The following is a 23,324-nucleotide window of genomic DNA, read 5'->3' on the forward strand; positions in this document are numbered from 1 at the left end:
TTTCTTAGGACAACTATAACATATTCTCCCAGGCTGTGTGGCTTAAAACAACTGAAATATTTTCTCACAGTTCTGGAGGCCAGGAGTTTGAAATCAAGCAGTTAGTTCCTTGTGGAAGCTCTGAGAAATAATCTATTCTATGTCTCTCTCCAAGTTTCTGGTGGTAGCCAATTCTTGGTATTTCTTGACTTGTATAAATCTCTACCTCTGTCTTCACATGGTTTTCTCTATCTGTTTCATTATAATGATATAAGTCATTGGATTTAGGGGCCACTAGAAACCCAGAGTGGGCTTTCCTCTTGGTGGGGGGGGGGCTCTACTCAACCGACTACAGATAAAAGTTTGTAGGATCAGCAGTAAGTTGCTGGCCAATTCCTAAGAAATACAAATAGAAGTTGTTGCTTATTATTAGTGTTATAGTAAAAAGACAGAATAGGACTTAAAAATAAACAATATGTAAGAAATGTAAGCACTGTTTTCAAATAAATTGGAGACCATGCCAATTTTTAATCACTCATCTTTATTGATAAAATAGGCTCTTATGTAGTACATACTCTTAGACATAAATTTAAGGTTCTGTTTAAATAAAAATATGGGATGGAAAACTTGCTAAAAACAAAGTAAACATTTTAATACCCATGATCTTAAAATTATATCCAAGCAAGAAGACCAAGAATAAATTAACTCATTTGTTTATAAAAATACGTATTTTCAAGTAATGTTTTATAATAGAGCTGCCAAAACAAATTGCCTCACACTTGATCTTAACTGTGTAGCTTATTTAATTATCACTTGGGATAAAAACTATTTGTATGTGCCATTAAGTTAAGGGATATTTTCCTAAAACCAAATAAAGTTAAAAATAAAAAAAAATCCCATTAATTTATAAAACATTAAGGCCTCTGAATGAGAAATCTATTTAATGTTTGGACCATTAGCCCTTTTCTAGTCAGTCTCTCCTCTATCCTTCTTCTCCCAAACTTCTTATTTAACAAACTATATATTCAAAAGAATTTTCTATGTGCTAATTAAAATATGTAATTAATATAAATGAGTATATTTGATACTTATTCTTTAATTCTAATCATTAAAAATAAAAAACAATCATTTTAATTGGTGTTAAAGCACACACATTTCTGATCTGGTGGCTTTTAAACTATTTACTGTATATATATTTTTAAAAACAAATACTTGTAAATCCACAGATTGCTATCCCTCCTTTCCAAATGAAAAAATCTTAGTTTTGACAAGCAGATGCAGTTTAAAAATCTAGAAATTGACTTTCTGAAACCTGAATCTACTTTTTCTGTATCTGAAGAGTAATTACTTTAAAAAAAAAAAAAAGGGTCCCATAAGCCAGAGTAGTTCTGGATTTTCTTTGAACTGACCATACCTATTTTGCTATATCAAACGTTTCAACTCTGTTGACTAAATGAACTATATAACTTGCTTAAATATCAACCAGAGAAGAGAACAATGTTTAACAGAGAAGCAAAACTTATTCTTTCAAAGAAGTAGTTTAACCTACTAAATGTTTATTATATGATCTTTCTTAGAAAGTAATATTCCTTCTTTCATTACTGAAGTGATATTTCATATATTTAAGCAAGTTACAGATGTTAGCTAAATATCAATTATGGCAAGTTAGCTATAATTAAATGATCACTTTTGTTTGTGGTACACATAAAACATTTGTACATTCTTTACACATGAGTTTTCTTTGACAAAGAATTTAACGGGAAAACAGGCAATTACTAAAGCTAAAGTTTCATGGTACATTAAGCTATTTGTTAATTATGACACTAAACTGGGATAAAATTTAGTATAAAGATCTTCCATTCACAAAACCATATTCTGATACTTTTAAATTGGGATAATTCTATGAATTCCCAAACATTTACTGAGAATATTTAAGTTTATCTACATAGTATCCAGAAAGCCAATAGCACTGCTGACAGGTTTTGCTATGTTCAGGAGTCACTATGAAAACCTTTCATTTGTTCACCAATTAAACAGGTTCAGTTTCTACTTTTCAGTTATGTTTTGCAATAAAGTTTATGATCATAAACTATACATTTTTTTGATTGATATTTCTTAGCCAGTTGTTGTATATACTAATGAGGAAATAGAAAGGATTGATTGAAATTAAGTTTTCTGTTCATTCATTCACTTATAGGCCAGTTCTAGTGACTATGTGGAGCCCTGTAAGAAGCTCGAGGCTTCAGTCCTTCAGCTCTTCCTCAGACTCAGGTCACTACTAGTCACTAGTGCTGACAAAGATGTACTTTCTGATGCATCATCCTTCTTAAGGTTCAAAAATGATTCTCGAGTTATTTGAAGAATCTCTCTCAAGTCTTTGTTTTCTTGCTATAAGGAGACAAGCAAAAACAAAGATGGTCACCATCTACAAGAGGGCAAATGTTGATTTTAAAAAGCATTATGAAGGTATAAAAAATAACTTATGTAACTGGCATATATGTACTAATATATGCAGTTGACAACTTTTATTTAGGAAATACTTTTTTAAATCAGTGGGAATCATGTTTAACCTCTTCTGCCACTGTAAAGCCTTCTTATATATGCAGATATAATTGACATGATAACTCAGAAATTGCCTTATTTCACAAATACACTAGACATGAAGAAAATGCCAATGTTACATATATATAAAGCTAGTGGATGATATTCTGAGATTAGAACCTCTCAGTATGTCAATTATCTATTTTTTTTTATTACCTTTCACAAAAGCATGGAATGTAGGACAAACTATCTGGTTTGTTTTCCTCACTAGAATTGGAAAGCATCAGGGCTGACTGAGAAGATGGTATTTAAGGACGATAAATGACCAGTCTGGCATTATAAACAACTCTGCCATTTTTTTTTTCTTCTTCTTCTAGATTAATTACTGTAAGAAAAATAAGCTTTCATTGGACTAGGGGAGTGACTCAAGTGGTCCCTGAGTTCAAATACCAGTACCACCAAAAAACAAAACAAACAAAAAACCCCCCAAAACCCTGTCATAATTTATTCTATACCTTTTGTGTTTGGTCTCCCTTTCTAAGTTTCAATGATACAAAGCAAGGATTAGCAAACTATGGCCAGGCCTGACACCTGTCTCTGTAAATTAGATTTTGCTGGAACATAGCCATACCTATCTAATTTTGTTTGTGGCTGCTTTAGCATTATAATGGCAAAGCTAAGCAGGTACAAACTATGTAGTTTGCAAAGTTTGAAGTATTTACTTTTTGGCCCCATGTTGAAAGAGTCTGTCCATTCTTGTTATAGAAATGGGAGAACACTGTATATGCTCACAGAGAAATTATTTTCCTGACTATAATTTCAAAATTAAGCTCTTGAAAATATGAAAGTCCATTGTACTGACTTGAGTTACTCAACAATGATTTGTACTTTTGTTACCACAGTAAGACAAAGGCTTATTCAGTCAGAAAAATAAGTGTGCAAAAAAACTATTTGTGGATTAAAAAAAATTTGCCTGCATCATCATCTCTTAATAGAATGAACATATTTTCAAAATTACTAAATTGAAGATGTACATTTATCTAGTAAGGAAAACAATACAGGATCAAAAATCAACTTTATTAGTGGTATATTGGAAGTTGCTATTGATCCTAAGTTCTTGCATTATTATATAAATGGTCTTGCACTATACACCCATATAATCAGTATTCAGATTAAGAAAAAGAATATTACCGTATGTTCCATGTATACCTTAAAAATGGGGTATATTTTTTGACATGTCTTTGTATGGACAGTTTTCACCTACACTAGCAATTTAAAACTTACTTCAAGTTGAAATATTCGTTCCTGTTCCTTGCAACCTTGCTGCTCATCAATTTCAATAGCTCTCCTCATTACTGCTACCATTTCAGTTATCTGGTCAACATGTGCTTGTAACTCCTGAAAAAAAAGGGATGGGAGTTGGAAATCACTGAAATATTTTATTATTTTTATTTTTGGATCCCTTCCTTTTTTCTTTTTTAAATAAAATTTGCACTGTCACTTAACATGGACATAGTAGTTAGATCACAACAAAGATCGTCAATCATGAATGTGTTTCAAAATCAAATTTGTTAGGACCAAATTTGTAACTAAACCTAAGTAGTAAGAAATTTACTTATGTTAAATTTCTCTCATCACAATGATCAAGAAAATTTTATTTTTCACAGCTACATATATCATTGGTCAAAGCAATGGAAAAGACAAAAAAATCTTGACATATTCAATCTCTTTTCTTCTCTGAAGCCTTCTTTTCTGTATTATCCATGTCTATGAATTGATCCCAACTCAATTTTCTAGATCATAATTCTCTTTGAGAGTAAGAACTGCTTCCTGTTTTGTCTTCCCACTATTTAGTGTTTGGTATATAAGAAAGATTGAGTAAAATGAACAGAATTTCTGCTTTTAAGTATTTAAATATTAAATGGTCTTTTTTGCCAACTGTTGAAAATGTAATTTCAGTTTAACAGACATCCACATTTGTCAGGTATATAAATTCTTTCAATCTCCTTTCTTGCTTTTTTCTTTTTGCACACCTATGATATGTCAGGCATTGTGCCAAGCAGGAATATGAAGCCTGTTAAGACATATTCTCTGACATTAAGGAGCTACAGTCTAGTGAAAGAGACAGTCAAAAGAGTTTAAAATCAACAGAGAGTTGAGAATAATCATTTTATCAATAAACAGTTTCTATAGATCATATATTACTCATTGGCAATGGAGGTTACTTTATTAAGGCAAAACTTAAATTATATAAGTAAGTCCCCAAATAAGCACTAAGTCTTTTAAATAGTTTATATATTCTGTTTGGGAAATGATTTGAACAAGACCTCAAAAAAAACCCTACAAAACTATTAAAATGGAAGAAATGATGGAGGAAAATATAGATCATAAGCAAACCATATTTAATATTAGAAATATAGAATATATATATGCACACACATAGTGGTGCTGGGACTGAGCCCAGAGCCTTCAGCATGCTAAGGCAAGCACTCTACCACTGAGCTCTATCTCTAGCCCATTTAATAATCTTAAAAAAAAATTCAGGTCTTTATTTTTTAGTGCTGGGAATCAAACCTAGGGCCCTGCACAAGCTAAGCACATGTCCTACCCTAAGCTGTAACTCTAGGCTTTCCTTACATTATTTTAATGAAGAAATCTATAAGTAATTAGGAAAAAGGCACCATAAAAGACCTATTTGTGCTATTAAAATTAAAATAAAAAACCCTTAAAAATTAATAATTCTCTTCCTCAGTTGCACCAGTGACACTTTCAAGTGCTCAGCAGTCACATGTGGCTAAGTGACCCCCACATTAGACAGCCCAGAGAAAGAACATTTCCATCACTTCAGAAAGTTATATTGGATAGACTTAGATTATAGTAGCAAAAATGACATCAAAACATCTGCTAACTGGGTGCTGGTGCCTCACACTTATAATCCTAGCAACTGAGAAAATAGTTCAAAGCCAGTCTGAGCAAATAGTTCACAAGATCTTATTGCCATGATATCCAACACAAAAAAGTGCTGGCTGAGTGGTTTAAGTGGTGGAGTGCCTGCCTTTAAGCATGAGGCTCTGAGTCCAAACCCCAGTACCAAGAAAAAAAATCTGTCATATTCTGCAACAGTTACAAATCATTAGAATCCCCCCCCACTGTAAAGGGAACGTAACATTGAAAACCAAGTAAATTCAGATAACTGCAGCACCAAATTAAGTAAGTGTAATAAATTTATCTTTCTATGTTTGGTCAGTCCTGTGGCACTGACCTACATTAAAAAAATACAGAGGAAGTAAATAATTCTTTGTCTTTAAAATGTAATAAAACATATTATTAATTTTAGTACAGAGTCTATTATAACAAGGCCATCAGAAGAAAACACTCAACACTTCAAATACAGCAATATTTTTATAGGCCCAGTTCATGCCTCACTTATCAACTGTGAAATCTTTAGAAAAGAATAGCAAAGCTTTTAATGGGCACAGAAGGCAAGAGCTATGATTTCAAAACTGTCTTGAAGGCAAGTGTCAGCGTCATAATCTTTGAACTGTCTTGAAATGGCTTTCATTTCTAACTTTTGTCTAGGCTTATTTCTACTCTGCTCAATAAAGACCCGCCAAAACTGAGTATTTAAAAAGTTAAGACACAATGGAGAAAGCACTACTATAGTTAAGTATAATGTCTAAACAAAAGGCATTTTTGTTTTGTGAACTCAAAGAACTACAAATTATCAAAAATCTAAATTAGAACATTTAATTTAATAATCTAATAGGCTAACATTTTTATGAAATCAGGTTAAAATTAATGCCAAGAAAACAACTTTGATATACAGAAATAGATCAAGCATTTAACAGCAACAAAATTATAAACAGCCAGTAAGAGCAAACAAATAAAAAAGTGGGCTAATTCTTTAAAATCTATAGTCATATATATAAAAGGCTTCATGAAACACAGAAAATATCAGTTTCAACACTGAAGAGCATGGCTATCAAAAGCACACCATTGTTTTAGTTGATTTCATTTATTTGCTTATCAAATTTGGAAGGGAAATTCAAAGTAAAAGAACTTTTTAAATGGATCCCCCTTTCCACCCACACCCCAACAGTTGGCTGTTTTATTTAGTGTACATTCTGATTTGCTTCCAAGTGCCTCCTCTCCAGTCCATGTTGAGGTGCTTCAAGGATGTGTCGAGATGCATCAAGGAAGAATCTCTCGGAGCTGTTACGATGTACCATGTCAATCTGTAGTACAGAGTCATTATAATGTTAATACGGATATTATCCGTAATTGAAAAACTGAATGAGTGTTAGTTCATGCGTGTTAGCCAACTGTTTGAATGTTTGTTTTTTTAAGATTTCCAAAAAGGCATCTGTTCAAAAATATTGTTAAAATAAGTATTTGGATGAAATGAGTTCTTAAACTTAATACTGATTTTTAAGTGTACACTCAAAAATTTCTAGGTTAGTGCAAAATCCTGTATTATAATTGTTTCAAAAGGTCTCTTATTCCAAAATTCTGCTATGTGTGGCTGCATATTACCCCTAAGTGTATTTTATTTTTAATGTTTGTGAATATCAATGAACTAGTACCTAAACACACCCTAGAATCCAATACTTTGTGTCTTTATCATGTATTTCTTTGCTTATCATACCACTTCTGCTTATTGAAACTTCCATCCTCCAAAAATTAATTTCAAGGCTGGATTTAGATGAATTCTCTTTCTCTGATGATTCTCTTTTCCAGATTTTCCTCATGGGAACTAATATTGTTCCCTTTAGTATTACAGTAACAAGTCATATGTCTATCACAACCTACACTGTATTAGTTATGCTTATGTTTATATCTTTCCTTACAATGCAAGGTGATACAGGCATATAACTTACTTATTCACCTTGTAATTACAACTAACCCAAACCAAGTGTTGATAAATGTTTGTTTAGTTGAATTGAAGTGTCTCCTTTTAGGAAAAATCAAAATCACAAACATTAATATGTATTGGTTAGAATTAATAACAAGTAACTGAATAGTTATTTTATGGAAGGCAAGGATCAGCTCTTGGATGAATTCCATCTACAAAATGAAAATTGATGTTTTATAGCTATCTTATGAAATGTTTAACTTTACTAATTATTAAAAACAGCTCTGGTGAATGGTAAAAATCTAATGTTTTATTTATCTATTTTTGGTGCTGGGGATTGAACCCAGAGCCTCATGCATGCTAAGCATATGCTCTATCACTGACTACATCCCTATTCCTAATGTGATTTAGAACAATTTCTCTGACACAGTTCTACCAGATGGGACCAGTAAGTTGCAGTATGTAATTCCAAACACTGTTTCCTGGTCATGGTATTCTTTCCTTTAGATCTTCAAAATTTTACTTTTCAAGTTAAAAAACAAAAGGTCTTTTTGGCTTTTTTTCCTCAGGATTATATTTATCTTATCAATAATTTTAGTAAACCCTTTTCTTATGTCCTAAAAATACTCCTTGGTTAATATTTAAACTTATATGATTTATAATGTTCTCATTAACAACAGATTTTACATTCAAAAGATTGTCCTTAAATATCCACGGATTTCCATGTGGTTAGGAGATGAATATTATAATAAGATACCACTAAACCCAATTTTATTATTATGATTCAATAATTGAGAAAGATAAAAATATAACTATCACTATTTCTTAAATATTAGTAATAACTAAGAATAGTTAGCTCACTATCATCCCATACAGATAATTGCCTAGTTATCACAATCTAATCTTTTCATTTCACAGTAGCAGTTAATATTCAGTTTAAGATAAAATGTACATGGGAAAGGTTATTCTACTTGTCTTTGTAGCAGTTGTCAGCAAATATGGGGATGTACCAAAGGGAAAAGACACAGGAATGACAATTAAGATGAGCAGCAATTAAAAACACTACTTTCTAACCACCTTACCTCTAAAAAAATGATGTCAAGTGATATGCAATATTGGGGAAGGGGACCAAAATTTTAATAGGTTAGTTGGAAAAATCTCTCCTCAACCCCATGGTTTTCCATTATAATTAGGATCATTTATAGTTTGGATAAATTAGCCTTGTTCAGACTATAGTTGTAAGAAAAACAAATCTACACTTAGTTGCTTTGAGACTTTAAAAAAAGTTTTCAGCATTTTGTTTTTGCAATAGATATTGCTACACAAATTTATTGATAGAAATATTTAAAAGCAGAAAGATAATCTTGAATTAAACTTACCTTTGTTTTCAAAATAATTTTTTATATATATATACAATACACATTGAACAAATATATATGTGTATGTACATACATACACATATGTATGTATTTTAAAGTTTCTGGAGGATAAAGGGAGTTAGAAGAATAAATCAAACACAAAGCATCTTAAAAAAACAACAAATAAGGAAAAAGAAAAATATTAAAAAGATGAAGTATTTAATATCATTTTAAAATGGCAATTATTAGATATCTGTGATTTTTAAAAAATCTGAACACAAGTTAACCATTCCTCTTCTCCATTTCAAGTCACATTTATAAGAATGGATTACCTTGGAGTGCTGTTCTTTTAACTTCATTATTATACCTGGGTCATCTTTTTTGTTAGCCATTAGCAATCTGAACATCTGTTCTCGATACTTGCTCATTATAAGTTCCAGGGCAGACTGATGTTCTTCTAGGGATGTACGCAATTCTATCAAGAATAAGTATATTTTATTCAAACTTGAGTTAAGGGTACACAAATTATTCTCTACATTACTGTATTTACCAAAACACCTACTTACAAATAGTGTATCTTAAAAAGAAAATATGATGCACTAAAGACTAGCCATATAGCAATAAATGTCAAGTGAAGGGACAATAAGGGACAAGTGAAGTCCCTCATTAGTTTTTTAAATGGCCATTTTAACCTTGTTTCTTAAGAATCATTTCAATAAACATTTACTGAATAGCAATTAAATATCAGATAATGCTCTTACTATATTAAGAATACCAAAGCTACAGAGTTTAGTATCTAGTGGAGAAAACAAAATACAAGGTAAGTACAGAGTGAAGAGCTATCAAATACATTTAAAAGAAGTCTGTGGGGAGAAACTGATGAAAGCTTCACAGAAGATGATCTTGAGTTCTGTGGGTTGAAAAATGAAGGAAGGGGCATTCTAAGCAGGGAGGCATGAAAGTGGATGACATACTGAGGAATGGGTTTGAGATGGCAAGAACAAATGGTTCATGGAGAAGAACTGTGGAGAAAAAAGATAGAAAAGAAAGCCAGGAATTGACTTTGAAGGTCTTTGTTTAAGGAAATAAGGCTACAATGAAAGTTCTTATGCAAGAGTAACACGCATCAATCTGATGCTTTGGTTGAAGATTGATGGAGGGGGAAAAGAGACCAGAATCAAGGAGACAGGTAAGACAATTTAAGCAACAAATTACGGGCAGCTAAACCGGGGCAAGTTCAGTTATTTCATAGGGAAAAAACAATTGTGCAAACTGTATGTTGAGGGTGAGAATTTCTGATGATGCCAAGCAAGGCACACATTCACATATAGAACAGGATAAACAGCAATAAATTTGACTTAGGCATATGGACTAGAAATGAAACTAACATCAAAAATAACTTCAGTTGGCTCTTTTATCATTTTTGAAAAATAAATCAATCCCAAACCAATACAATTGCAGATTAAAGTTCTTTTTTGATTTGCTACACATAGTTACAATGTATCTTGCCTTTGTTCTCTTGCTGCAATTCTCTGATTTGTCTGTTTTCTTGCTGGATTCCCATAACTAAAGTGGATCGTGGTCTATGTCTTGCAACTTCATTAAGTTCTTGAATTTCTTCCTGATACTAATGAGAAGATTAAGAAAGAACATGTGAGGAGGAAATATTTACAAACATATCTGATGTATGAAAAATATAAATAAGCAGATCCTCAAAAAGTTAAACACAGGGTTATTATGTGACCCATCCATTCTACTCCTTGGTATATTCCCAAGAGAAAAACATACATCCATATAAAAATTTATACACAAATATGCACAGCAGCATTATTCATAACAGGTAAAAAGTGCAACAACTCAAAAATTCATAAGTGGATAAACAATATATGCTGCATACTTACAATGCAATATTATTGAACAATAAATAGTAATAAAGTGCTGATATATGCTACAACAGAAATAAGTCTTAAAAACATTAAGAAATCAATCACAAAAAGCCACTTATTATATTATTCCATTTATATGAAATACTGAGAACAGGGAAATCCATAGAGATGGAAGATTAGTAGTTGCCAGGGCTTAGGGAAATGGGAAGCTGGAATAAGACTGATAATGGGTATAGGGCTCAGGGGTAATGAAAATGTTCTGGAATTAGAGAGTGGTATGGTTGCACAACCATATTGAGCATGCATGTAGTCAATATATTAAAATCCAGTGGTGATTTTTATGGTATGTGAATTCCACATCAATAATAACAATAAAAAAAAATATGTGCAAGAAATGTAAAAAGATTTTGCACTTTTTAAAATGAGGTGAGAATCTAACTTTGCAGCTTACACTTATTTATTTCCAAGGTATTCTTATCAAATACTTAGCAGTGGATTCATTGATTCTTAACTTCAGATGTCAAACTCCTTTTAATCTATGTTCACTGGAGTACCTAAGTCAATCTGTACATTTATAGAATTAAGTAGACTGTTTACAGCAACACAGTTGTGAAACAGCACAAGTAAACTTGTTCCGTAATTTCCAGTAGCTTTGTCAAGGGTATTCCAAGAACGCTTCCTTTTACAAAATGGGTGAGTTTCAAGAGAGTTAGCTGTGAATACATTTTCCATTACTATCAGAGATTACATAATTTCTTAAACAGCTGAAAATTTTTATCAGAGGATGGTTTAAAATGGTAGCTGGACTCCATGGCCCACTGGAAGGTTCTGTTATATGGTAAAGAAAGAAAGAAAGAAGCAAAACCCTTTTAATTTCTTTTGTAATTGGTGGCATTAAATGAAAAGCTAGAAAATATGAATGCATTAGTGCACAGGGTGTAAATCAGATATTGCCTTGCATCATTTTAACAAACCACTTGGTTGTTAAATAGCATCATTCAAATACTTTTACAAGAAAACCATAAACATTTCTACATTATAGAAGACATGGCAAAATGTGTGCCAATATTAGTAAAATGTTTTATCTGGTCTTTATGAAATGTATTTAGACCTAACAAGTTCACTAAACTCCAATGTGCATCTCTGTCAGAAAAGTGATCAAATCTACAGGATTTAGTACACACACACACACACACACACACACACACACACACAGATATGTATACACAAGTACCACCCTGAACATAACAAAATGATATTCTAAAGTAAAACAAACACATAAGCTACTTAAAAATTTTAGAGAATATTTAAAAAATCTTAATTAACCAGTAGTTTAGTATTCAATACATAATCATCAATGACTATTTTTGCTAAATGGAATCAACAAGAAAGAAAAAGCAAACCTGCTTCATTGCTTCTACTTGCTTATTGAGAGCTGTAGTCTGCTCAATCAGAGATTCTGCTGCATCATCATGATCTCTTAATCTTTCAACAAGAGCTTTAGCATCAGCAAGTGCCTTCTCAATTGGGCAACTCATTTCTAAAGAAGTACCTATAATTGAAATTAAAATCAAGACTGAAAATAAAGTCCACATTATCACCTTATTTTAGCTTCACATTAACAAAAATAGGCTTCTTAAGCTTCATTTATTATAAAATTGTTTATTATCTAGGGAGGAAAAAAATACCTAAGAGCATCTTGTGGTTTTCTTGTTGGGATGACACAAGCTTGAAGGTGAATCTGACAGTAAGAACTCTCTGTAGCCTCTGCTTAGTACAGTGACATGAGACACTGTTTCCAAACACACTACTTAGCAGTCAAAGGTGCCTGGATATGTATGCTATGTCAAAGTCTCCATCTCCTTTTGGAGAAACTTTACTTCTTACATAAAAGCACATTATAATCCTAACTCTTGCACTTTCCATACTAGGGGGAGAGTATGTTGACACAGAACAATATTCGCCATTATGGGAAACTTTTGAAATGTTTAAGAGGAGCTAAAGGGGATTTCAAGATGGCTCACTAGAGGTAGTCAGCATTCACTGTCCTCAGCAAAGACCAACCAAAGTAACAGATATATAGCTGCATTTTGAGTTGAGTGACTATGGAAGAACACTAGAAAGCAGCAAGAGAAAGACTGGGCCCTTGGAAGATTGATAGACATGGGCCAACAGCACAGTAAGAAAAACAAAATAGCCCGATAACTACACAACATGGTAACAAGGTATATCCCCTCTGCAGGGGTAAGGGTAGAAGGGATGGTCTCAGCAAACCATGAGTGCAGATATTGGCAGCTGTAGCTACTGGAAAATTTCACAATCCTCACAGGTTTGAAACCCACTTAGATAAGTAACTAAAAGTCTACATACCAGCCTAGCTTTGGAAAAGGAATTCACATAATCTCCCAGCCAGCTCCGAGGGTGCTGTAGCCAGGAGCCATCCATTTGCTGTCTGATTATGGACTGCTCTAGAGGTCAGTAACCTCTACATACTCTCATCTCTGGAACCCCACAGACATTCTACTGTAGTAGCTAACAGGGTAGCTGCCTCGTGAATCAAACTTGGCTTATCAGCAATATAGCGAGTCTTGAATCAAACCTTCTGAGTGTCCTGCAGTATAGGGAATGGGTGTTGTGACATGGAAGAGAATGGAGGGCACTCTATTCAAGAACTGGAAGATAGCTGGGTGCCGGTGGCTCATACAAGTAATCCTAGCTATTCAGGAGACAGAAATCAGGAGGATCACAGTTCAAAGTCAGCCCAGGCAAAACAGTTCGCAAGACCCTAGCTCAAGAAAGAAAAGAGCTGTATCACAAAAAACCCTAGACCACAAAAACCCCAAAATAAAAAGGACTGGGAATTGGGGAGCCTGTCATCTCAGACCAGGGACATCTCTCAGCAAAGAAGAGCCCACGGCTGGATGGAGTCACCGCCAATTTCTACCAACTTAAAAAAAAGAACTAATACCAACATCTCAAACTATTCCACAAAATTCAAATAGAAGGAATGCTAACAAACTCATTTTATCAAGCCAGTATTACCTTGATACTAAAACCTGATTAAGGGCATAACTAAAAAAAATTACAGACCAATTCCTTGATTAACATAGATGCAAAAATTCTCAATAAAATACTTGCAAACGGAATTCAACAATACATTAAAAAGATCACACACAATGACCAAGTTGATGTCATTACTGGGATAGTTCAGCATATGCAATCAATAAATATAATACAACACATAAAGAGAATAAAGGACAACAATCACATGATCATCCCAATAGGTACAGAAAAAACCTCTGACATTCTTTCACGATAAAAGCTCTGAAGACACTAGGTATAGAAGAAATGTTTCTAAACATAATAAAGACTATAATATGATAAACCTATAGCTAAAACTAAGGAAAAAGCGAAATCATTTCCTCTGAAGATAGGAATGAGACAGGTGTGTTCATTCTCTCCACTCTTATTCAATACAATACTGTAATTCCTAGCCAGATAATAAGGCAAGAGAAAGAAATAAAAGGGATAATTTGTCTTGAGGTCCCTGGGTTTGTTCGGCATCGCAAAAAAAAAAAAAAAAAGGCCTAAATAAATGGGATTCAAATAAGGAAGAAGTCAAATTATCCCCACTTACAGGGATATGATATGGTCCTATACTTAAAAGACACTAACGACTCCATGAAAAAGTTCCTCAATCTGACAAATACTTTTGGCAATGTAGCAAAATACTATTACATACAAAAGTCAGTAGCTTTTCTATATGCTAACAATAAACAGTTGAGAAAGAAATCAGGAATAATCTCCATTAATTTGTTCTTAGGAACAAACTTAATTAAGGAGGAGAAAGACCTCTACAATGTAAACTCTCCAATATTGAAGAAAGAAATTGAAGAAGACACCAGAAGATGGAAAGATGATTGGCAGAATTAATATTGTGAAAATGGCTATACTATTGAAAACAAGGTACAGATTCAATGAAATTTCCATCAAAACCCCAATGTCATTCTTCATAGAAATAGAAAAATCAACCCTAAAATTCATATGGAAACATAAAAGACACTGAATGGCAAAAATAATACTGAGCAAAAAGTACAATGTTGGAGGTATCAAATTACTGGCTCTCAAATTATACCAGGGAGCCAAAGAAACAAAAACAGTATAGTATTGGCACAAAAACAGACATTAAGAACAAAAGAACAACAGAAGATCCAGAAATAAACTTACACAGCTACAATCATTTGATTTTTGACAAAGGTGTCAAAAACATGCTGGAGAAAAGACAGCCTCTTCAATAAATGATGTTGGGAAAACTAGCTATCTACATGTGGAAGACTGAAAGTATCTCTCTCTCTCTTTCTCTCCCTCTGTCTCTCACCCTGTACAAAAATCGATTCAAAGTGGTCAAATGGCTGGACTTGAACCTACAAGAGAAAAACATAGAGAAAACACAGGAATAAGCAATTATTTTCTGAATAGGACTCTGATTGCCCAGGAAACAAGAGCAAGAATAAACAAATGGAATTGCATAAAATTAAAAAAACCTCTGCACAGCAAAGGAAACAATTACCAGAATCAAGAATGGAAGAAAATCTTTGCTAGCTGTTTATTGGATAAAGAATTACTATCCAGAACATATAGAGTTCAAAAAATTAAACACTAAAAGAATAAATAATCCAATTAACAAATGAACAAATGAATTGAAACTACGGTTCTTAGGTACAAATTGCTGATACATGAAGAAATGTTCAACATATTCAGGTCTAAAGGAAATGCAAATCAAAATTACACTGAGATTTCATTTTACCTCAGTCAGAATTGCTATCATCAAGAAAATAAACAGGGAGAAAGGAACCCTCATAAACTGTTGGTAGGAAGGTAAACTAGTACAACCACTATGGAAATAAGTGTGGAGGTTCATGATAAAGCTACAAATAAAACTATGTTATAATCCTGCTATACCACTGCTGTGCATATGACTGAGGGAGTGTAAATCAATATATGAGAGATACCTGCACGCCCATGCTTATTGCAGCACTGTCTACAACAGCAAAGCTGTGAACTCAACCTAGGTGACCAAAAACCAATGAATGAAGAAAATGTGGCATGTATATACAATGGAGTATTATTCAGCCATAAAAAATGAAATTATGTCATTTGCAAGAAAAGGGTGAAAATAGAGATCATGTGGAGTGAAATAAGATAAAAAAGCCAACTATGGTGTTTTTTGCCCATATCTGGGATCTAGACCTAAAATGATAAAAGGGAGAATGTCTGGGGGGTGGGAATTTGTGGAAAGGGGGATAAGGAAAGGAGAGGGTACTAGGCGGTGAAGAGGATCCAAGTACATTGATTATACATATATACATGTACACATATACATGAAGAAAGCATAATGAAATCTACCAAATACTGTTGGAAAAAGGTAGGGGAGGAGAGAGACGGATTATAGGAATATAGTAGGGGAGTGAACTTGTTCCAAGATACACTGTATGCATATATGGAATTATCAAAATGAAACTCCCTATACTACCAATGTATACTAATAAAAATTGGCGTATATGTAAAACAGTACTTTGAAGGAAGTTTATGGCATTAAATGCTTATATTAGACAATCAAAAAGATCACAAATTAATTATATAAGCCTCAACCTTCAGAAACCAGGAAAAGAAAAATCCAAAACCAAAGGAAACAGAAGGAAATAATAAAGTTAGAGCAGCAAGTTTATATCAGTGAAATTGAAAACAGGACAGCAACACAGAAAATCAATGAAATAAGAACCCAGTTATTTAAAAGGATTAACAGGGCTGCAGTTGTGGCTCAAGTGGTAAGAGTGCTTGTCTAGCAAGTATGGCTCTGAGTTCAAACCCCAGTACCACACACACAACAGTTTTTTTTTTTTAAGATCAATAAATTTGGTACATCTCCAGGAAGACTGATCAAGACAAGTGGGGTGGGGGAGAGTGAAGACAATGTTAAGAACAAAAGAGCTGGGCAAGGTAGCACACAATTGTAGCTCTAAGACAGGAAGATCGAGATTTCCAGGCAAGCCTGGGTTACACAGTAAGACCCTGTCTCAAAAACGAACAAAATGATCAAAACAAACAGAACAAAATAAATCATTTCAGATCTCTAGTTCATTCTAAGCATAAGTGAATACAATAATAATACAATAATAAATATTACACACATGAACTGGATAACTTAGAGTAAATGGATTAATTCCTCAAAACCACAAACTACATAAAGTCACACAAGAAAAAAAAGGATAAATATTAATAGTCTGTAACAACTTATTATAGCTATTGGAGTTACATGACTATTAAAGTCCTACAGCTATTCTATAACAATTCCTGTAACTATTAAAGGAATTCAGTTTGTTGTTAATAAGATTATGCAAAAACTTTACACACCCAGGAGTTGCAATGGCAAATTCTAACACAATCTAAAAAAGAATTAAACCAGTATTACTCAATCTCTTCAAGAAAATAGAAGAGAATACGTTAAAACTCATAAAATGACACAGCATTACTCTAATACCCAAACTACTCAAAAGTAATACTAAAAAAATCTATAGACCAGCATTTCTCCTAAGTATATGGAAAAACCCTTGAGGAAATATTAGCAACTCAAATTTGGATGTCTATTAAAAAAAATACACCATGATCAATTGGGGTTTATCCCAGAATTGAAGGCTGTGTCCATGTCACTGTAGTTCACCAAAGAAGAAAACACCTGATCATACCATTTTATTTATTTATTTTATACTGGGGTTTGAACTTAGGGCCTCATGCTTGCTAGGCAGGCACTCTACCACTTGAGCCACTCCACCAGTCCTGTTTTGTATCGGTTTTTTTCGAGATAGGTTTTCATAGGGTTTTATGAACTATTTGCTTCAGGCTGGCTTTGAACCTTGATCCTCCTGATCTTTGCCTCCTGAGTAGCTAGGATCACAGGCTTCAGCCACCAGTGCCTGGCTACCAATTGTTACATTAGAAAAAAATAACACATCGTTCTTTCACAATAACTTTCTGTAAATCAGTACTAGAATGGGGATTTCCTCAAACTGAGAAAGCACTTTCAAAACCCCCATAGCATACTGGGCGTGGTGGCTCAAGCCTGTAATCCTACCTATTTAGGAGACACAGGTCAGGAAAACGGCAATGCAAGAGGCCAGCTTCAGCAAAAAAGTTCACAAGACTCCATCTCAGCCAATAAAAGCTGTCATCCAGCTATGTGGGAAGCATAAATTGCAGTCCAGGCCGGTAGGGCATAAATGGGAAACCTTACCTCAAAATAACCAAAGGAAAAAAGGGCTGGAGTGAGGCTCAAGTGGTAAAGTACCTGCCTAATGAAGCGCAAGGGCCTGAGTATCAATCTTGCCTCCCCACCAAAAACAAAAACAAGGAAAAATTTAAAAATTCCTAGAATTAACACATGATTTTAGCAACTCTATAGGATATAAGCACAATAACCAATTCTTTTTCTGTAAACTAACAATGAACAATCGGGAACTAAAATTTAAAAGCCATACTCATTTACAATAGCTAAAGCAAAATGAAATTCTCGGGCATAAATAAAGCAAGATACCTGCAATATCTATATGTTGATAAGGAAAAACACTAAAGCTAATGAAAAAAATTATAGAGGACTTAAACAAGTGGAGAAACATACTATAATCAAGGATTAAAACTTAATATAACAAGTTATCAGTTTTGCACAACTGACCTAGGAATTTAACACAATTTCCAATTAAAAAAAAAAAAGGATTTTTGCTGTAATTGACAAAATTACTGTGGAAATGTAAAGAAACTAGAATAACCAAACCAATTTTTAAAACAAACTATAGCTGGAGAAATCACACTATTAAATGTTAAGACTTAATATACTTTATATAAACATACAGCATTTGAAGCAGTTGTGGAATTCATAGAGAGAACAGAGTTCCAGAAATAGGCCCAAAGAAACACGACCAATTGATTTTTTGAAAAGGTACAAAAGGCGAGTCAATGGAGAATGGTTAGTGTTTTTAACAAATGACGTTAGAAGAACAGGACATCTACATGCCAGAAAACAAACCTCAACATAATTCTTACACTTTACACAAAAATCAACAGAAAATTGAGCACAGTTCTAAATGCACAATGAAAATGACACCACTAATGTAAGAAAAAATAATAGAAAAATCTTTGTAACCTGGGAATAGGCAAAGATCTATTTTAGATAACATATCAAAAGCATGACTCATAAAAGTAAAACTTGCTCTGGGCAACACAGTTAGGAAAGTCTGAAAAGATAAGCTGTGGACTGGGAGAAAATACTTTCAAATCACGTATCTGACGTAGGACTTAGAAACAGAATAAGCTCTCAAAACTAACAATAAGAAAATTAATCCAATTTAACAAATGAGCAAAATACACTAACACTTAACTAAAAAGATACATGGAGGCAAATAAGCACATGAAAAGATGTTCAACATTGTTAGCCATTAAAAAAATGCAATTAAGCCCGTGGCTCATGTCTGCAGTCCTGGCTACTTGTGGGGGGGTAGGAGTGTTGGGGGGTGGGGGATGGAAGTTCAAGGCTAGTCCAGGAAATGGTCAGAGAGACCCCATCTACAAAATAACTAGATCAAAATGAACAGGAGGTGGAGGTGTGGCTCAATCAGTGGAGCATCTGCTTTCCAAGAAAGAAGCCCTGAGTTCAAAATCCAGTCCCACTAAGAAAAAAAAAAGAAAAAGAGAAATGCAATTAAAACAGTGATAAGATCCATTACAACCCTATTAAAATGGGTATTTGTTTACCTCTACACCAATACTATGCTACCTCAACTTTCAGTTATAAAACACTCTTGCTATGTGATATAATGAACTACCATTTTCTTCTTCAAAATAACTTCTCTCCAACTCAATTCAACCCAAATGGACCTCCAGAATAAAAATCAAACTGCTAGGTAATAGTATAAAAATCAAACTTCCGGGTAATAATTTTTTAATTATTGCTCTTTTTAATGAACTATTTCTCAGCCCCTGGGTTTTGTTTTGTCTTTGTGCATGTGTGTGTGTGTGTGTGGTGTTGGTGTCTGAATTCAGGGCTTCATGCTTGCTAGGCAGGTGCCCTACAACTTGAGCTATTCCACTAGCCCTGGTAATAATTTTTTCAAAGATTATTTCTTGATTCAAACCGGTAGCTTTCTGAATATGATGTATTCCTTATATATACCACCTTATGTTGTCATTTGGACAACAGGACAAGAGTTCTGCCTTCCTAGCAATGAGAAGAGAGACTAAGGTATTCCAAATATAAGGAGCCCAATGAAAACCAAGCTACTACAAAAAACAGAACTTCTCCTCAGGGTAGTGTTTTATTCTTGAGTCAAATTGTATCTCCAGGACCCAATTTGCTTCCACCTGTATAAAAACCATCTTGACCTACTTAGGTGGAAAAAACAAAACTTCCTGACCCTACCCACAAATGGAACTTTCCAGATATTAAAAGAACTTCATTTCAAGCCAGCTTTAGAGAATAAATGAGAATGTATATGAAGAGCAATTAAAAAAACCTCCAAAATTTAAGATATCTTTTCTTATAACTAATAAAAAGCTAGCAATCATTTTACTTAGCCATCACACTTAGATAATGAATTATTACTGATAGGCTTTAAACACATTTTCTGGGGCTGGAGGCATGGCCCAAGAAGTAGAGGGCCTGAGTTGAAACCCCAGTATGGCAAAAAGGAAAAAACAAAACAAAACAAAAACATCTCTAGGTTGTACAAAGAAACACTACTATTACCAAATGAACATTCAAAATTTGTTTTGTAATTATGAAAACTTATCTATTCAGGGAAAGAAATTATAAATAAAAGGTAACAAAAAGCATAATTTTATTAGCATTTCAGAAAAGCAGTGGCACCATTTATTTCCTGTATGTAAAACCACAAAAATGTTTAAAATATTTTATAATATGAATTTACTGTCACCTCTTTTGAAAGATACTTTACCCCACCCCCTTTTTTTTGACTTCTACCTGGAAAGTGAAGCGGAAGTAGTTTTCCAAACTCTTAACTAAAGTTCAAATTTTAAAAAATAGACTTTAGTAAAACAGGAGTATTTTCAATTTTATGTGCCAATTTTCATAAAGCCTATGTAACTGGTCACTATATAGTTGTATTATTTTCTATAGGTAGGCCCAAATTATAGCACACATTTTTAAAAAACAAGTCGTGTTCTGTCCTCACCCACTTTGTCACCCAGACATTTGCAGTCAGACTCCTGGCAGAACATTTTGCTGCTGACAAAAGAGAAACCACCAGCCACCCACAACAGCAAATGCCCCAGCTTGTTACTTTCAGATTTTGGTTAAGAAAAATTTAAAGAAATTCAAGTCACTCTTCCATTTCTTTTTCCCATAAATTCACTATCCTGTAGCTGTAGGACAGTACTGTAGTTAATACTGTAACTACTGATTAATCACAGGCCTGTTTTTAAATGTCAACAATGAAGTCTACTTTAATATTTTTTTTTTTTAACTGTTCGGGCAGGTATCAATGTTAACTAGTAGACAATATTAACTGACATATGGAAACAGCAAAGATAAAAAGGCAGAGTTATGTCTTTCAGAGAAATTTATAATCTTAGATCAAGAAGGAATGTATGTATGCATGTAAACTGCATGTAAAATAAGCATCTTCTACAGACATATGACCATTTGAAAACAGAAAATTTTCACTTTTTTTTGATGGTACTGGGGATTGAACTCAGGGTCTTGTGCTTGCTAGGCAAGAACTTTATCACTTCAGCCACACCTACAGCCTAACTGTTCTTAAAAATGGTGAAATGAACATATTTGGAACTTTATGAAACAGGTTTCTGAAAATGAATAAAATGGAAGGAATAAAACTTGCAAGAAAGGACACTGGAGAATTTTTATACATGTTTCTTCAGAATTGTGGCTAAATTATCAGTTGCATATACATATGTTCAACCAGTTATGACAATTCAAGAAGGAACTAATCTAATCTAAACCAGTTATTTATAACCTATGCTCCAAGAAATCAGTGAAAAAATGGTATGAATGCATAAATACAAAGCATTTTCTGTAGTCTAAAACATCTCTCACTACTTCTCAAATGTAGACAGATACTAATAATAAAATCATTTAAAAGCATATGTTTTCGCCATTATACATAATCCCAATCAATACCAAAAGTACAATTACATGTTTTAAGAGTGCAGTGTTGTTCATATTTAAAACAGGTCAAAGGCCTTTAAGCCAACATACACGGTTCTCTTTAGCTCTAAAATTCTATGATTTTAAGGGACCGAGAACCTACAAGGTAAATTCTTTAGAATTATTACACTATAAATATGTATACATAAGAACACAGAAATAATGCTTGCTATGTGCCAAGACTTGGCTTAGCTTTTGTTTCAAAGGTGAATAAGACGTGATTCCAGATTCCAGTTCAAGTTGTCTGGAGAGACTGATAAATGAACAAATAATACATCCCAACAAATATTGCAGAACTATCTCAAGTGCTTTGGGAGCACAGCTGTGTTATCAATGTCACCTGGGGGGAGCCCGAGAAGATAATTATCTATGAGTTAGGTTTTGATAGAAGGAAAAGTAAATATTCTGGAAAGTTGGTACAGCACCTACCAAGCCATTGAAGTGGGAAAATGCGAGGATGTTTGAGGAAAAGGTCAGTAGTCTTGCATATGGGTGGATAGTAAAGAATTCGGAAAAGCAAGAAGAGACTAAAAAGGTAAAATATGATCAGACTGTAAAAGGTCCTGAATGACATGCTTAAATTCGGACTTGATTCTGTCAGCAATACTGTTGAAAAGATTAAGGAAAAGAGAGATACAAACATGCATTTCAGAATGATAACAGCAAAGGAAGGATGACGGCGGGCAAAAGATTCTGGGGTGGAGGGAGGGCAATTGTATTAATTCTGGTGAAAGGATAAATTAAATGTTATGCAATGTAAGTGGAAATGCAGAACAAAAGATGATTCCTAAGTTTCCAGTACGGATACTGGTGCCATTATCAAAGATGAAAAGCAGGAAGAAAATCAGAAAAAAGATAGTTATACTTCTTGCAGAGCAGTATCAAGAGTGGGGATGGCTATCTGTTGTCAAATGGTGCAAAGAGGTAAACCAAAGAGTGAAAAGGGTTCCTCCATCCACCCCGGACTGAAGAAAACATACGAAAGGAGTGTCCAGCTCCGCAAGATTAGGGTCAAGGCTTTTCATTAACCCCAGATCCGGAAAAAAGGCGCACGCAGGAAGGAAGTGCGGGCGGCGGGCGCTGAGCGTCTGCAGGGAGAAGCATCTGAGGCAAAGCGCCGGGGAGGCCGGGCGAGGGCCGCGCCCGCTCACGTCCGGGTGGTGCTGCACTTACTCCGTTCTCAATCCCTTGCAGCTATCGGATGTGGCGATTAGGACCAGTGCTTCTGCGAACCAGGACCTATCGCCGAAGGCACGGGACCTGGCGTTCTTGTTCGTGTCTTCAGCGAATAGACGCAAAAGCCAGGAGAGACAGCGGTAAGAGCGTTGGAGAGATAGCTGGGGTCAAGCCCATCACTGGCGTCGCGGAAACCTTCGTTGGCCGTCTCAAACTACCGCTATTGGAGCACTAAGCCTCGCGAGATTTTCCTTCTCGCGTTACCGTGTGGGCAGAGCCGGCCGCTTTCTGAGGATTTG

The 23,324-nt window shown here is 34.1% G+C and overlaps 1 protein-coding gene across 3 annotated transcripts; it reads right to left on the bottom strand.

Moving 5' to 3' along the window:
• Positions 1 to 500: 500 nt before the first annotated feature.
• On the bottom strand, positions 501 to 23,295 carry Fgfr1op2 (FGFR1 oncogene partner 2). 3 transcript variants are annotated; one of them, XM_074083071.1, is made up of 8 exons: positions 23,023 to 23,295; positions 14,844 to 15,040; positions 12,020 to 12,168; positions 10,240 to 10,357; positions 9,063 to 9,205; positions 6,642 to 6,755; positions 3,805 to 3,918; positions 501 to 2,367 (listed from the first exon to the last, which is right to left on the bottom strand). In XM_074083071.1, exons 3-8 carry the CDS (start codon positions 12,152 to 12,154, stop codon positions 2,230 to 2,232), a joined length of 762 nt encoding a protein of 253 aa, XP_073939172.1. In that variant the 5' UTR covers positions 12,155 to 12,168; positions 14,844 to 15,040; positions 23,023 to 23,295; the 3' UTR covers positions 501 to 2,229. The 3 variants fall into 3 exon arrangements, with proteins under 3 accessions (XP_073939172.1, XP_020012393.1, XP_020012394.1); XM_020156804.2 differs by lacking the exon at positions 14,844 to 15,040 and having other exon boundaries at positions 23,023 to 23,285; XM_020156805.2 differs by lacking the exons at positions 6,642 to 6,755; positions 14,844 to 15,040 and having other exon boundaries at positions 23,023 to 23,271.
• Between the last annotated feature and the right edge of the window lie 29 nt (positions 23,296 to 23,324).

Source organism: Castor canadensis, chromosome 8, assembly GCF_047511655.1.
Source record: "Castor canadensis chromosome 8, mCasCan1.hap1v2, whole genome shotgun sequence".
Taxonomy (NCBI): Eukaryota; Metazoa; Chordata; class Mammalia; order Rodentia; family Castoridae; genus Castor; species Castor canadensis.

What these genes read in the sequence shown, in the direction of transcription:
- Fgfr1op2 (XM_074083071.1), bottom strand. Translation starts at nt 12,154, where the DNA reads ATGAGTTGCCCAATTGAGAAGGCACTTGCTGATGCTAAAGCTCTTGTT. An exon ending in ATTGCAGCAAGAGAACAAAG is followed by an intron (nt 9,206 to 10,239) that starts GCAAGATACATT and finishes TATTCTTGATAG; the next exon opens with AATTGCGTACATCCCTAGAA. An exon ending in ACTTGGAAGCAAATCAGAAT is followed by an intron (nt 3,919 to 6,641) that starts GTACACTAAATA and finishes CTTTTTTTTCAG; the next exon opens with GAGTTACAAGCACATGTTGA.